The following is a 15,700-nucleotide window of genomic DNA, read 5'->3' as shown; positions in this document are numbered from 1 at the left end:
GGAAGTGCTCCCGGCAGCCTGTCCCTGCGGGAAACAAGTTGCTGGAGGAGCGGGCCCCCGGCTCGGAGCGTCTGCTTAAACTGTCTGTGCCGCCGTGAGCGGATTATGTCCAGTGGTGGCGTGTCGCCACAGAGCTCCCCCCAGAATCCGCTTAGGAGGAGTGGACGAGTCGTGACGGTGGTCTAATGGTTCTGCCGGAGCGGCTCTGAGTGGTCGCCGGTCTAGTTGGTGGGACCGGGCGGTTCGCCGCCGGCTGTGCTGGCTTGCTGGCGGGACGGCCTCTAGTTGGAGGTCGGGCCATGGGGACCTGTTCCCCTGGTTCTGTGTGTGCTGGTTTGAGCCGGTCGATGGAGACTGTGTCGACCCTGTCGCCGAGTCGCAGCTTGAAGACCTTGTCCCCGGTTTGTAGTACCTCGTACGGTCCGTCGTACGGGGGTCGCAGGGGTCCGTGGTGCGCGTCGTGTCGCACGAAGACGAAGCGTGCCTGCTGTAAGTTTGGCGGGACGTGAGGTGCGAGTTTGCCGTGTCGGTTGACCGGAAGTGGGGCGAACTGTTGAGCGGAAGAGAAAGAGTTGAGCTGCTGCTGTTCGGCCGACCAAGGCGTGGTAGCCTCCGGAAGGAATTCGCCTGGGGCGCGCAGCGGTTGTCCGTAGACTAACTCCACTGCCGAGGACTGGAGGTCTTCCTTGACCACGGTGCGTAGGCCTAGTAGCACCCACGGTAGGCGGTCAGTCCAGGTACTGTCCTGCAGGCCGGCACGGAGTGAGGCCTTGAGTGACCTGTGGAAGCGTTCACACAGCCCATTGGCCTGCGGGTGGTACGCCGTGGTTCGGTGGAGCGTCACCCCGAGGTTGCGTGCTGTGGCCGTCCAGAGTTCGGAGGTGAACTGGGCGCCTCTGTCGGAGGTTATGTCGGCTGGTACGCCGAACCTTGCGACCCAGGTGTTAACGAACGCCCTGGCGATGTCGGCTGTGGTGGTGGAGGGCAGCGGCACTGCCTCAGGCCAGCATGTGTAGCGGTCGACCATCGTGAGGAGATAAGTTTGGCCTTGCGATGGCGGCAGAGGACCGACGATGTCGACGTGTACGTGGTCGAAGCGGCGGCTGGGTACCTCGAAGTCTCCCAGGGGTGCTTTTGTGTGTAGCTGTACCTTAGCCCGTTGGCAGGCGAGGCAGGAGGTGGCCCAAGTCTGAACATCTTTGCTGAGGCCGCGCCAGACGAAATGCTGGGAGAGCAGTTTGACGGATGCGTGGGCACCCGGATGGGAGAGCGCGTGTAGCGCGTCAAAGATGCGGCAGCGCCAGGTTGCAGGGACGACCGGCCTGGGTTGGCCGAGTGAGATGTCGCAAGTGACTGCCGTGGCTTCGGGCCCATGCGCGACCTTGGCTAGGCGTAGCCCTGGCAGGCTGGTAGCCGCCGAGAGGAGGTGTGGGTCAATGAGCTGGGCCGCTGCTAGTTGCGCGTAGTCGACCGCGAGGTGATTTGCGCAGATGGCGGGACGGGAAAGGCAGTCAGCGACAACGTTGTCTCTACCGGAGACGTGCTGGATGTCCGTAGTAAACTCGGACACGGCCGCGAGCTGGCGTTGCTGCCTAGCAGACCAGGGTTCGGTGTGCTTGGCCATCGCGTATGTGAGCGGCTTGTGGTCCACGTACGCGGTGAAGGGGCGGCCCTCCAGGAGGAACCTGAAATGGCGGACCGACAGGTGGAGCGCGAGAAGCTCGCGGTCGAAAGTAGAGTATTTGACCTCCGGGGGGCGCAGTTGCCGGCTGTAGAAGGCAAGTGGCTGCCACGCGCCATTGACCCACTGCTCGAACACGGCTCTGACCGCGTGGTCGGAGGCGTCGGTGGTGAGCACGACCCGGGCATCGGCCCTCGGGTGCGCGAGCAGGGTGGCGTCGGCGAGCGCGTTTTTGGTGGCGTCGAAGGCGGCTGACGTGTCAGTGGTCCAGGCTATGGCCATCTTGCCGGATTTACCTCGGAGGGAGTTGTATAGGGGCTTCATGAGGGCTGCAGCGCTGGGGATGAACCTGTTGTAGAAGTTCACCATCCCGAGGAACTCCTGGAGGCCCTTGATGGTTTTGGGGCGGGGGAATTGCTGGACGGCCTGCAGCTTGTTGGGCAGGGGGACGGCCCCAGCAGGGGTGATGTGGTGACCGAGAAAATCGATCTCGGTTAGGCCGAATTGGCACTTCGCCGGGCTGAGGATGAGCCCGTGTGGGGCTAGGCGCCCGAACAGGATGCGAATGTGTTTGAGGTGTTCCTGTTGGGAGGAGCTGGCCACGAGAATGTCATCTAGATAGATGAATAGGAAGTTCAGGTCCCGGAGGACTGAGTCCATAAGGCGCTGGAAAGCCTGGGCTGCATTCTTGAGGCTGAAGGGCATCCTCAGGAACTCAAACAGGCCGAATGGGGTGATGACGGCCGTTTTGGGGATGTCCGCGGGGTGTACGGGGACTTGGTGGTAACCGCGCACCAGGTCGACCTTGGAAAAGACGGTTTGTCCGGCCAGTCGGGCCGAGAAGTCCTGGATGTGTGGCACCGGGTATCGGTCGGGGGTGGTGGCGTCGTTGAGGCAGCGGTAGTCCCCGCAAGGGCGCCAGCCTCCGCCGGGCTTGGGGGCGATGTGGAGGGGCGAGGCTGAAGGGCTGCTGGAGCGGCGGATGATGCCGAGTTGTTCCATGGTGGTGAACTCGGCCCGCGCGATTTCCAGCTTGGCCGGGTTGAGTCTGCGGGCGTGGGCAGAAACCGGGGGGCCGGTGGTGGGGATATAGTGCTCCACACCGTGTTTGGCGGCTTTGGCCGAAAAGGTCGGGTTAGTGAGGGCGGGAAACTCGGCTAGAAGTGCCGAGTAGTCGTCCGTGGCTCTGGCGAGGCAGTAGGTCGTCAGGCCGGCCGAACGGACCGGGGTAAACGCGCCAGGGATGGGGGCCATAGTGTTGATGTCGACGAGGCGGTGCCTCGGAATGTCGACAAGGAGGCCGTGGGCGCGTAAGAAGTCGGCGCCGATGAGTGGGCAGAGGACCCTGGCTGTGAGGAAATCCCAGCGGTAGCGGCGGCCTGCGAGGTCAAGCGTGACCATGCGGGTGCCATATGTGCGGATGTCAGAGCCATTGGCTGCGGCCAGCGTGATACCCCGTGCGCCGCATTGGATTTCGAGGGCGGAGGCGGGGGTGATGCTGTGCTGGGCCCCTGTGTCGCACAGAAATTGGCGGTTGGTGCTGTCGTCGGTGACGTACAGTAGAGGCCCCTTTTGCCCCGCGGCATCGTGGGGGCCAGTGCGGGGGGGGGGTTTGAAAGTGCACGGTGGCGTGCAGCGTTGAGCCCTAGTACCAAAACGGGTGTGGTAGTAGCAGTGACCTGGAGTGGTAGGGCGGTCGGGCCTAGTGGGCCGGGAAGACCGCGTGGTCGTTGCCGTGAGGTCGGGCGCGACGTCACGGGCGGACTGCACAGAGAGCAGCCGGTCGGCCTTTTCGGCTATCTCATTCAGGTCCGTAGAGCCAGATTCCACAATGAGCGGGCGGATGCTGGCGGGGAGCTGCTGAATGAAAAGCGTGCAAAAGAGGGCGCCGGTGTTTTTGTCTTCCGAGAGGGACAGCATGTGGGAAAGCAGATCCGACGGTGAAGCGTCACCAAGGCCGGGGAGGTCGAGGAGTTGACAGTTGCGCTGGTAAGAGGACGTTTGAAATTTTTTAAGGAGCGCAGCCTTCAGATGTTCGTACTTGCCTTCCGCTGGTGGCTCCTGCAGCGCTGCCCAAACCTTGGGGACTGTGGCGTAGGTGAGAGAGGCGACGAGGTAGTCGTACTTCGTGGCGTCGACTGTAATGTGTTTCAGCCGGAATCTGGACTCGGCTTGAACAAACCAGGTTTCGGCCAGGTTCTCCCAAAAGTCCGGTAGTTTAACCGTGACTGCGTTTGTATCCGCCATGCTAGCTTAGGATTCGTCCTGAGCGTCGGGGTCACCAGTGTTGAGATACCGCGGCAAACATGGGAGTCGAGACCAGAGTTAGTGAAACACAACTGCTTTAATCAACCTCATGGCAAAGAGGAACTGGAAAAGCCCGCGCAACCACTTAAATACTCCCCAGACAGGAAGTGCTTCCGGCAGCCTGTCCCTGCGGGAAACAAGTTGCTGGAGGAGAGGGCCCCCGGCTGGGGGCGTCTGCTTAAACTGTCCGTGCCGCCATGAGCGGATTATGTCCAGTGGTGGCGTGTCGCCACAAAATACCTCTATCGTCTGTGGGCCTGCAACCGTAAGCAGCAACGCTATCTTCCTTGCGTCTGGCTTCGTACCGAATCCGATGGCTGCAATGTAGAGTTCAAATTGTTGTTTAAGAGTCTGCCAATTGTAGTCGATATTTCCTGTGAGTTTCAAACGCTCTGGTGGCTTCAAATTCTCCATGTCGCTTTTCACAATTTTCAGCAGATCTTGACCAATCCTGGTACCATCTTATGTTCATTAATAAATAGACATTCTTATTATGAACACAGCTAGCTTCTAGCTAGTCATTTATTCAGTACACGTTCTCTAGGTACAGTATCTGTAGAGATGCAGCATGTGTGCTCCTGTGTGCAGGCTGCCATCTTGACTGTTGCCTTGTGGGTAGCCTAGTGCCTCATGGGTAATGTAGTTATAATATCTAAACAGCTGGGTAGTGTAATCTTATATACATACAGCTAAATATAGCTCTACACAGCTCTACGGCTCCACCTAGTGTCCACTATAGAATGACATGTTATTGATCATTACACACTGGAAGTGTTGTGCGGGAATAGAGTTTGTTTATTCTGCAAGGAATCGAGCATAAATACAAGTGAGATGGACACAGATCCAAAAGAAAAACCACGCCTGTGATTTTCAAAGGGCGTTTTAATTCATATTGCGGCTTTAGCCTCTTTGAACCAAATATCATTCTCTCATCAGTTTCCCTTTACAAGGTTCCAGCTTTGTTTAAAAAAAAATCACTTCTGCACTCAATGCAGTTCTCTCTCAGTCCTGAAGCACAGTATGTAAACGCATTTGCATACCTCAGTGATTTACATTTTTGATTACCACTTGAAAAATATATGTATTTTTACAAGTTCCATTCCTACAAAGAGTAGACTTGCTGTCTGCACCATGTCAAACTACTGCACACTACTGCAGGATGGGGTCCCCATAGGCGCAGTCGTCCTCTATTGCTAGGTTGTAGAAGCTTCCTTTTCCTCCCTTGTAGACACTAGTGACGATTCGCAGCCAACCTTTTTCCCCCTGAAACAGTAACCCACAGAGTTAATGTCGGGTGTCGTCTCTCCATGAATGAGTTACATTTACAAAAACAAGATTTGGGACGTCTCCCCCCTAATCCTCAGCTGGCTGAGGCAGCGTTTTCTTTAATAGCTGAAGGCTGACGCGTGTGGAAATCCATCACTGTGCTCAAAAATCTCCCAAGCCCAGCTACTGAGAAATCCAGACTGGGTAGAGGGTTAAAGGGTTAAATTATGAGGACAGGTTGCATAAACTTAGGCTGGTAGTACCTTGAGTTTAGAAGGTTGAGGGGAGATCTGATCGCGCTGTTTAAAATGATAAAGGGATTCAACAGGTTAGGTACGGAGAAACTATTTCCTCTAGTGTGGGAATCCAGCACAAGGGGGCATAATCTTAAAACTTAAAGCTGGCCCATTCAGGAGTGAAATCAGGAAGCACTTTTTCACACAAAGGTTAGTAAAATTCTGGAACTCGTTCCCCAAAAGGCTGCCGATTATAGGGGACAATTGAAATTTTCAAGACAGATTAATAGATTTTTCTTCGGTAAGGGGAGCAAGGGATATGGAGCAAAGGCTTGTAAATGGAGTTGAGATACAGATCAGCCATGCTCTAACTGAATGGCGGAGTAGGCACGATATGAAATGCATGCTCTCCCCCTAGAGGGATGCACCCTACCTACCCAAGTCCTCGGTGCAGGTTGGAAAAAAACAAGGCTTGGGGATCCACCTTCTTCCCCCTCAGCCAAGTATGTGGAGAGTGTCTGCAGGAATTTACCCAGCTAAAACCCCACAGCCCAGAGCTGCTTGCCGTTTATTAGGGCATGAATTAGCTCTCTGGCTTTCAGGGTTATCTTTATCTGGAGCTGAGTGGGAAGAATCCCAGCCCCAGTGACAGCATCCATGTCCCATTAATGAGCCTGTCTGTCTGGTTAATCCTTAACATTGCCCTGGAGTACTGAGACCTGCCTTGTTCAGATATCGGATTAGCAACCCTGCCCCAGAGATCTGGCTCAGTCACAATCTTCTATCGCCAGGCATGTCATCTTGAAGCCAACTTGTTGGTTAATAGTGTAGCTTTAAGGCCTCACTAGATAGACAGCAGGGACTAGGAAGTCCTCTCAGGTGGCAGTGAGCAACACAACTCTCCATGAAATCTGTGAATGCTTTGCCACCAACCTAACCACAGCAGGGATACACACTCTACCCCAACATGTGGTGGTTCCACCAGCTGCAGATCCTGAGCTTCCACAGTAGATACTTGCCTCTGGAGCCCAATCACGGTAGCCACCCACCTGTGGATATATCATCACGTGTTCTTACACCTGGCCTGCAGTGGCTGTTGTGCCAAGTCTCATGAGCTGTACAGTAGCCATCCACTCTCAGTATGGTGCAAGGACCTACACAGGACAACCTGTGATATGCCAGCCTCTTGCTGTTGTAGATGTCAAAGTCCAATGTTGTGTGCCAGGCTTACACGACACCAAGTACTTGCTCCAGGACCTCCTCTGAGGGACATTGGCAAAGAGACATACCCACTGTGAGGTTCACTCTCCCTCCAGTGTGCCTAGTGACTGCAGCCCTCCCTCCCTGCACCAGGTTCCTTCTCTGGCACAAACCATCTCACTAAGTCAGTGAGCAGCTGAGCCATACAGAGCAGGAGGCTCCCAGGTTTGATTCCCAGTCTGTGCCGAGGTAGCTGTTCCCTGCAGCAATGGTGGGTGTTGGTGCTGCATTTGGCCTCAATGTCCCTGGGTTGAGTTCATTCAGGATTCCCACTCCTCCACAATTCAGTGACTCCTGCTGGAAAGTGTGCGTGTGACAATCGGGCCCCCTGCAGTCTGATATTGAGTCTGAACTTTCAAACAGGTACAGGATAGAGAATTACACAGCAGGATACAAGGCCCTTGGGTCAGAGGTTGGACTCTTGCATCTAAATCAAATGGCTGTGGGTTTAAACACCACTCCAGAACACATCTGTGCTTACACTTCAGTGCTGTACTGTCGGAGGTGCCGTCTTTCGGATGAGACGCTAACTCAAGGCCCTGCCTGCCCTCTCAGGTGGATGTAAAAGATCCCATGGCACTGTTTGAAGGAGAGGAGGGGAGTTCTCCCCGGTGTCTTGGCCAGTGTCTATCCCTCAATCAATATCACTAATGACCTGTAACACTCACTATACAAAGCTCACCCATGAAGAATCACCACTTGGGGTGAAGTACTGGAGAGCACTAATTAAAATCCATGTCCCAACAAGAGTCAGCACTTTCAGGGGAGGAGGGGGGAAAAGGTTTGGAAATAAATAAATTGAGATGGGATTACGGGCTCTGTATCAAATGGTGTCTGCCAATCACAGAAGGCTTGGATCCACCACATACTGGTACATCAAGGTCATACGTAGATGAAGTCAGAGTGATTTTGCCCCTTGACTTTACACATCCTGAACTTGGGGCTGCTGGACTTAGCCGTGCCCCATGACCTGTGAGTGACACTGTAAAACGCATTGGTGAGTTAGCCTCAGTCAGAATAAAACAGCTGAAGTTTTCCTTTATGTCCGACTTCAAAGAACATCCTTTACCATACTCTTTCCTCACACCCCCACCCAAGCCAACCAACAAAGCTCAAAACTGCTGAACAGCCTGGGAATACGATGACAAATCTGGGCAGCACTTACCCATGGGTCACCCCAGGAGTTGCGCACAATCCAGTATTCAATTCCGTTCTCATCTACGCTCCAGCCTGCCACTGACACGATATGGTTTATGGTAGAGTCGGTATGGTACTCCATATACACTCCTCCAGTGTAGGCGTCCAACTTCTCTGTAGCCATAATACCGCAACTACAAGGAATCAGATGAAAGCATTCACCAAATACAACCAGCTCTGAGATTGAGTCTCAACTTTCAAACAAGCACAGGATAGAGCAGTACACATACCGGGCAGCAGGTTACAAGGTCCTCGAGTGTCAGCCTTGGGTTAGAGGTAGGACTCTCGCCTCTGAGTCAAATGGTTGTAGGTTCAAGCCACATTCCAGACACTTGAGCACATCTGTGCTGACACATTAATGCTGTACTCTTGGAGGTGCTGCTCTTCAGATGAGACATTAAACCGAGGCTCCGTCTGCCCTCTCAGGTGAATGTAAAAGATCCCACGGCACTATTCGAAGAAGAGGGGAGATTTCCCCAGTGGCCAGGCCAATATTTATCCCTCAACTAACATCACCCAAAAAAAAACCAAATTATCTGGTCATTTATCACAGTGGTTTGTGGGACCTTACTGTGTGCAAATTGGCTGCTATGTTTCCCTACATTACAACAGTGACTACACTTCAGAAGTACTTCACTGGGTGTGAAGTGTGTTGGGACATCTTGAGGTGGTGAAAGGCTCAGAATAAATGCAAAATCTTCCTTTCTTTCAGGAGCCTTATCTCACTCAGTGTACAAGCCTCCAAATTTGAGGCTGAGCAAGTAGCCACTGCCAGTGTAGGGAGTCTCCGCCCTTGGCCTCGTCCCCTCTTTTAGTGACCTAGTTTGGGGTGGGTAGGTCACTGGAAAAATCTAGTGTAAAGGCCAGGACCAAGCATCTCCTGGTGCCGTCGGAGTTTACAGCCATTCTGGGACTCCCAGAGTTATGGTGAACATCTGCCAGAACAGTCAAACAACTTTGAGGTCTCTGTCGGGCACAGGAACACTACTGCACTGGTTTAATAAAAGGCAAGGGACTTATGATTATTTAAATGATATTATAGCATCAGTGCTAAATTGAGATAGGGTTGCAAAGGTCTGAAAAGCCATTTGTAAAGGAATGCTCTGGTAATATTGAAATCCTTTCAAACAATACTAAACAAATCACAGTGTGAATAGGGGATCCATGACAACAGATCAGAACACTTTAATCGTTAGCACAAGTAAAACAGAAATGTAGCAGATGTTGGTTTGGGCACGCCCACTGTAACTTGACTGAAGGCTTGGTGCAGGCTCCTGACCCTGCCACTAGATGTCCTTAGCGGTCATTGGAGCTTCAGACTTCAGGAGGACAGACTGGTGAAATGGACAGACACATGGCAGATGAAATTTAACACTGAGAAATGTGAAGTGATACATTTCGGTAGGAAGAATGAGGAAAGGCAATATAAACTAAATGATACGATTTTAAAGGGGGTGCAGGAACAGAAAGAGAACCGGGGGAGTATGTACACAAATGTTGGAAGGTGGCAGGACAGGTTGAGAAAACTGTTAAAAAAGCATACGGGATTCTGGGCTTTATTAATAGAGGCATAGAGTACAAAAGCAAGGAAGTTATGCTAAATCTTTATAAAACACTGGTTAGGCCTCAACTGGAATATTGTGTTCAATTCTGGGCACCGCACTTTAGGAAAGATGTCAAGGCCTTGAACAGGATGCAGAAAAGATTTACTGGAATGGTACCAGGGATGAGGGAGTTCAGTTATGTAGTGAGACTGGAGAAGCTGGGGTTGTTCTCCTTGTAGCAGAGAAGATTAAAAGGAGGTTTGATAGAGGTGTTCAAAACATGAATGGTTTTGATAGAGTAAATAAGGAGAAACTGTTTTGACATGAAGGTTGTTACCAGAGGACACAGATTTAAGGTGATTGGCAAAAGAGCCAGAGGCGACATGAGGAAACAACTTTTCACACAGTGAGTGGTTTGATCTGGAATGCACTGTGTGAAAGTGTAGTGGAAGCAGATTCAATAGTAACTTTCAAAAGGGAATTGAATAAATACTTGAAGGGAAAAAATTTGCAGGGCTATGGGGAAAGAGCAGGGGAGTGGGACTAATTGGAGAGCTCTACCGAAGAGCTGGCACAGGCATGATGGGCCGAATGGCCTCCTTCTCTGCTGTATCATTCTATGGAGCAGCCTTGTATGTGCAGCTTCAAATTGAGGCTCCTCGTGTCACAGGGAGAGCTTCACCAGCTCTTTACTGTCCGTGTGGGTCAGTGGATTGTGGGTAACTTTTCCCATTTGTGATGTCACAGGAAGAAAAGATCTAGACAAAAATGTCTCCAGACAGTCTGTAACCACTAGTTCTAACATCATAAAACAGAGCGACAAGGGATGTCCGAGACACAGCTGTGAATGTACAGCTATCTACTTTTAAAACATTGGGCTGAATGCACCTCTCCTTTTAACATATCACACTATGAACATAGTGTCATCTGATTGGGTAGCTTAATAGCGAATCAAGTGGTAAAGATGGTAGACAACTAGGTGGAGGAGGAGCCATCTCTGGTCTGTGCTGAGTTAGGTGATCTCAACCAGTGCAGTGGTAATGGGTTAGAGAGGGGGTTAAAAAATAACAACCTGGTTTCTTCCTCCCAATCGCTGGAAAGTGCGTGGGGGTGGAGATTTAGCAAGGACAGGATAAGGCTTGGGTGCAGTCCCTTGTGGTTGAATAGCCTGCCAACTCTCAATGTCAACGCTCTCACACGAAGAAGGCCCGCCCTCATTGTCTACTCACAATGAGTGTAAATGCCTGGTTGGAAACTCCTTGCTCAGACTCCCACAAGTGGACCAGCAATTGTTATACTCGAGATTCCTTCACACCTGTTAATTCATTGAGTCTCCCATTTTATACCATCCCTACAAGAACAACATTACAGGGAGGGATGGACCAGATCAAATACCATACCTGATTGGACCATTGGCGTAGATCTCCGCCATCATCTTCTCTCGCCCACTGATGCTGCCATAGTCACCGACCTTCCAGAGTGTGTAATTCTTGATCATGTGGCAGACATTAAAGGTCGTGCAGGTACCACACTGGTTAAACAGCAAACAATCTAAAGGCGGGGCAAGGAAACACGGGCAAGAGTCAAAGCTGGGATTGAACGTTTAGATGCTGCTCTGCAAAGCGGGTTTCTTTGATGTGACATTTATGTTGATTGTCCCCAGTCATAGAAATGGCTAATTGACAACTGTGAAGCAACTTTACTGCTCGCTATGGATTAACAACCCAGAATTACCTCTAGCAGCCAAACCAAACACAAGCTCTCTGGAAAAGAGAAGGCTGAGAGTGTGAGCCGATAGTACTCCTTAACATTATGAAAGGGTTTGATCGGGTAGACATAGAGAAGATGTTTCCACTTGTGGGGAAAGACCAAAATTAAATATAAGATCATCACTAATAAATCCTATAGGAAATTCAAGAGAAAACTCTTTACCCAGAGAGCAGTTAGAATGTGGAATTCACTACCACATGGAGTAGTTGAGGTGAATAGCTTAGATGCATTTAAGGGGAAGCTAGATAAGTGCATGAGGGAGAAAGGAACAGAGTTTTATGCTTATAGAGATTTTTTTAATTCACTTATGGGATCTGGACGTTGCTGTCAAGGCCAGCATTTATTGCCCATCCCTAATTGCCCTTGAGAGAAGGTGGTGGTGAGCTGCCTTCTTGAACCGCTGCAGTCCGTGTGGTGAAGGTACTCCCACAGTGCTGTTAGGGAGGGAGTTCCAGGATTTTGACCCAGCGATGATGAAGGATCGGCGATATATTTCCAAGTCAGGATGGTGTGTAACTTGGAGGGGAACTTGGAGGTGGTGGTTGTTCCCATGCGCCTGCTGCCCTTGTCCTTCTAGGTGGAAGAGGTCACGGATTTGGGAGGTGCTGCCGAAGAAGCCTTGGCGAGTTGCTGCAGTGCATCTTGTAGATGGTACACACTGCAGCCACGGTATGCCGGTGGTGGAGGGAATGAATGTTTAAGGTGGTGGATGGGGTGCCAATCAAACGGGCTGCTTTGTCCTGGATGGTGTCGAGCTTCTTGAGTGTTGTTGCGGCTACACTCATCCAGGCAAGTGGAGAGTATTCCATCACACTCCTTACTTGTGCCTTGTAGATGGTGGAAAGGCTTTGGGGAGTCAGGAGATGAGAAACTCGCCGCAAAATACCTAGCCTCTGACCTGCTCAGTTAAATGAAGAGGGGTGGGAGGAGGCTCGTGTGGAGCATAAACACCGGCATGGACCAGTTGGGCCGAATGGCCTGTTTCTGTGCTGTAAATTCTATGTAACTCTATGTAAGTGCTTCAGATAGAAGTGTACCTTAAATTGGTTTCCCTATGACCAGCTTCTAGTGTATTCTAGGACCACTCACCTGACTCCCATCAATGTAATACAGGGTGAAGGACACAGCACAGTGAGAACTTTACCTTGGTCCTTGGCCTGGTAGTTATTGCAGGTCTCATCTGGAATGCCATGTATATTAGCATATTCCCACACCCCGCTGTGATCTCCGCCCTCACAGGAACCTGCATTAGCGCAGTCAATGACGTTCTGCACAGACAGGTAGGCAGATGGCCAGGCGCCTTTACGTTTAATATTGATCCGATCTGAAAAGAAAAGGAACCGTTTGTTAGACAGTCACAATCTGGGTGGCAGAACTGGTGCTATCATGGGGACTGGGAGCTGGCATCGGCTTATCACACTGGACTTTCACCTCTGGATCTGAGTTCTAATCTAACAGACTGGTGGAATGAAAAACTCTATGAGGGAGGGCATTCTAGATTTCTACTACACTTTGTGTGAAAAGTACTTCCTGATACTCCTGAATGGCCTAGCTCTAATTTTAAACTTGTCCTGCTACCTTCAAAGATTTGTGTGCAAGGGGGTGGTACATGGCACAGAGGGTAATAATTGTAACTGTCCTTCTTGATGCGTGGTTACATTAGATCCATGCACAAATGTAACTTCCATTAGCTTCCTCTCACTGTTAAGGATGCTGGGACTGACAGCTTTCCCTGCACTGTGCCCCCCCAATGCTTCAGGATATTAAGTCTGTTTCTAGTTTTCTCACCTCCTGCCATGGTGGCACTGACTCTTGCTGGGTTACAGTTCTGCAGGAGCCACATAATGTACCTCTAGCACATGACCCAGTTCACCAGGGAGCCTTGTAGGATATTTCAGTGAAGATCAGATCGTACCTGCCAAAGCGCTGGTGCTCCCGTGGGCCCAGCACGATCCACAGTACTGGGGGATGTGTTGGTTCCTGGTGGTGCTGACGAAGTTAGCGCCATTCACATTGCGCCAGTCCCATGCCTTTGGCAAAGCAGTAATGTCCAGGTATTCATGGGGTCGTGGGTAAGACCTGGGGGAAAAGAACAAGTGAAACAACAGGAATTTCAAGAGTGTCTGAGTCTGACTTTATCCAACAGCATTAAACTAGAAAACGCATGATAACAAATGCAGTTTTGTTGAGAGATACTTTGATCCATCTTTACCGCAATGGATTATCAGTGGAGATAAATGAATTTCCTACATTATCTTAAGGGACCAACGAATGTTTGGAAAATGATGCTCAGGATCAGAGAGCAGAGGCTGGACGGACATAGATTCTCAAGTCAACAGTCCAACCTCGTGTGTGGTACCTTATCAAATGCTTTTTGAAAATCCAAATACACTACATCCACTACATCCCTTATCTATATAACAACAGAAAACGCTGGAAAAACTCAGCAGGCCAGGCAACATCCATGGAGAGAGAAACAGAGTCAATTTTTCAGGTCGAAACCCTTCTACAGAACTGAGAAAAAAGGCAGGAAATGACAGATTAAAAGGCAGTTTGGGGGCTGGGAAATGGGGGAGGGGATGAAAGAGGAGACATTAAGAGATATTCAAGGTGAGACGAGATAGTAATAGGACAGGTAAAGAAACAGACAATGGCTCTAGATGAAGTGTGAAATGCGCTGGCATTCTACACAACAGTAGTGAACCAGTTGGGTTTTTACGAAAATCTGACAGCTTCATGGTCACTTTTGCTGATGCCAGCTTTTTATTTACAGATTTTTAAAAACTGAATTCAAATTCTCAGACTACCACAGAGGGATCGGAACTCATATTTGCTGGATTATTAATGCAGGCTCTGAACTCCCAGCCCTGTAATGTAACTACTACACTACCAGTCCTTTCCTTCAGCTGATTACTAAAGCACAACCTGGTTTTGCCTCGAATTCGCTCTACTTTCAAGTTTAGCAAAAAACAATTGTGTGCAACATCAACGGTTTACTGGAAATTCAGGTCAACCACATTTTATGGTTTTACATTGTCCACATGGGATGTCACTTCCTCAAAATAAATCGAGGAGGTTGGTTCCTGCCCTTCTCAAACAGCATTAGTTGTTATTTATGATCACACGGACTGTCCTTAAACTTGCCCCTGATAATTGATTCCATTAATTAATCAGCTATTAATGGACAATTTAAGGAGCTGTGGTTGACTGGATTCGATCAGTCTACGTTTTTCAATCTGGGCATTACGTTAGCTTGTTTTCCAATCTAGTGGGACTTCCTCAGCAATAAGTGACTACCTTAAGAAGTTTGTCACAAATGCCACCCCTTGTCTCTCTAAAATAGATGGATAGAAAATCGATCCCCTGGAGTTTGTTTTTAAACCCGTCTAGAACTTCCTCTTAATGTTGATCTGTAGCTCCATTAATGGGGAAAGATTTGGAACTTGATTGGGTAGATGTAGAGAAAATGTTTCTGCTTGTGGGGGAACCAAAAGACAGGAAGGAGAAAAGCAAAAGTGGAAGGCAGAGAAATCAAGGGTGTAAATCAAACAGGGCCACAGTAAATAATAATTCTAAAAGGACTGAGTGTTAAAACATCAAGCCTGAAGGCTTTGTGTCTTAATGCGAGGAGCATTTGTAATAAGGTGGATGAATTAGCTGCGCAAATAGATGTAAACGGATATGATATAATTGGGATTACGGAGACATGGCTCCAGGATGACCAAGTCTGGGAATTCAACATCCAGGGGTATTCAATATTCAGGAAGGACAGGCAAAAAGGAAAAGGAGGTGGGGTAGCATTGCTGGTTAACGAGGAGATTAACACAATAGTAAGGAAGGATATTAGCTCTGATGATGTGGAATCTGTATGGGCAGAGCTGAGAAATACCAAGGGGCATAAAACGTTAGTGGGAGTTGTGTACAGACCCCCAAACAGTAATGCTGAGGTTGGGGATGGCACTAAATGGGAAATTAGAGCTGCGTGCAATAAGGGCACAGCAGTTATCATGGGTGACTTTAATCTAGCTATAGATTGGGCTAACCAAATTAGTAACAATACTGTGGAGGAGGAATTCCTAGAGTGTATACGGGATGGTTTCCTGGACCAATATGTCGAGGAACCAACTAGAGATCAGGCCATCTTAGACTGGGTATTACGTAATGAGAAAGGGTTAATTAGCAATCTTGTTGTGCGAGGCCCCTTGGGGAGGAGCGATCATAATATGTTAGAATTCTTCATTAAAATGGAGAGTGAAGTCGTTGACTCAGAGACTAGGGTCCTAAATTTAAATAAAGGAAACTACGATGATATGAGGCACGAGTTGGCCAGGATGGATTGGGGAACGTTACTTAAAGGGTTGACGGTGGATAGGCAATGGCAAACATTTAAAGATCGTATGGATGAACTACAGAATTTGTTCATCCCTGTTTGGCATAAA

General features: G+C 49.8%; 1 protein-coding gene across 1 annotated transcript in view; it reads right to left on the bottom strand.

Moving 5' to 3' along the window:
• Positions 1–4,852: 4,852 nt before the first annotated feature.
• ctsz (cathepsin Z) overlaps positions 4,853–15,700 on the bottom strand; it is a 34,552-nt gene continuing 23,704 nt past the window's right edge. The window contains exons 2-6 of the mRNA XM_086005194.1: positions 13,177–13,340; positions 12,406–12,585; positions 10,892–11,042; positions 7,916–8,081; positions 4,853–5,251 (exon numbers count right to left, since the gene is read on the bottom strand). Coding sequence (XP_085861320.1) covers positions 5,138–5,251; positions 7,916–8,081; positions 10,892–11,042; positions 12,406–12,585; positions 13,177–13,340 — 775 coding nt within the window. The 3' untranslated portion in view covers positions 4,853–5,137. The remainder of the gene's footprint in view (positions 5,252–7,915; positions 8,082–10,891; positions 11,043–12,405; positions 12,586–13,176; positions 13,341–15,700) is intronic.

The sequence above is a fragment of the Somniosus microcephalus genome, chromosome 13, assembly GCF_052327205.1.
Source record: "Somniosus microcephalus isolate GS21.2 chromosome 13, FLI_Smic_1.0, whole genome shotgun sequence".
NCBI lineage: Eukaryota > Metazoa > Chordata > Chondrichthyes > Squaliformes > Somniosidae > Somniosus > Somniosus microcephalus.
Note: the sequence above shows the minus strand (reverse complement) of the source record. Positions and strands in the feature narration are given on the sequence as shown.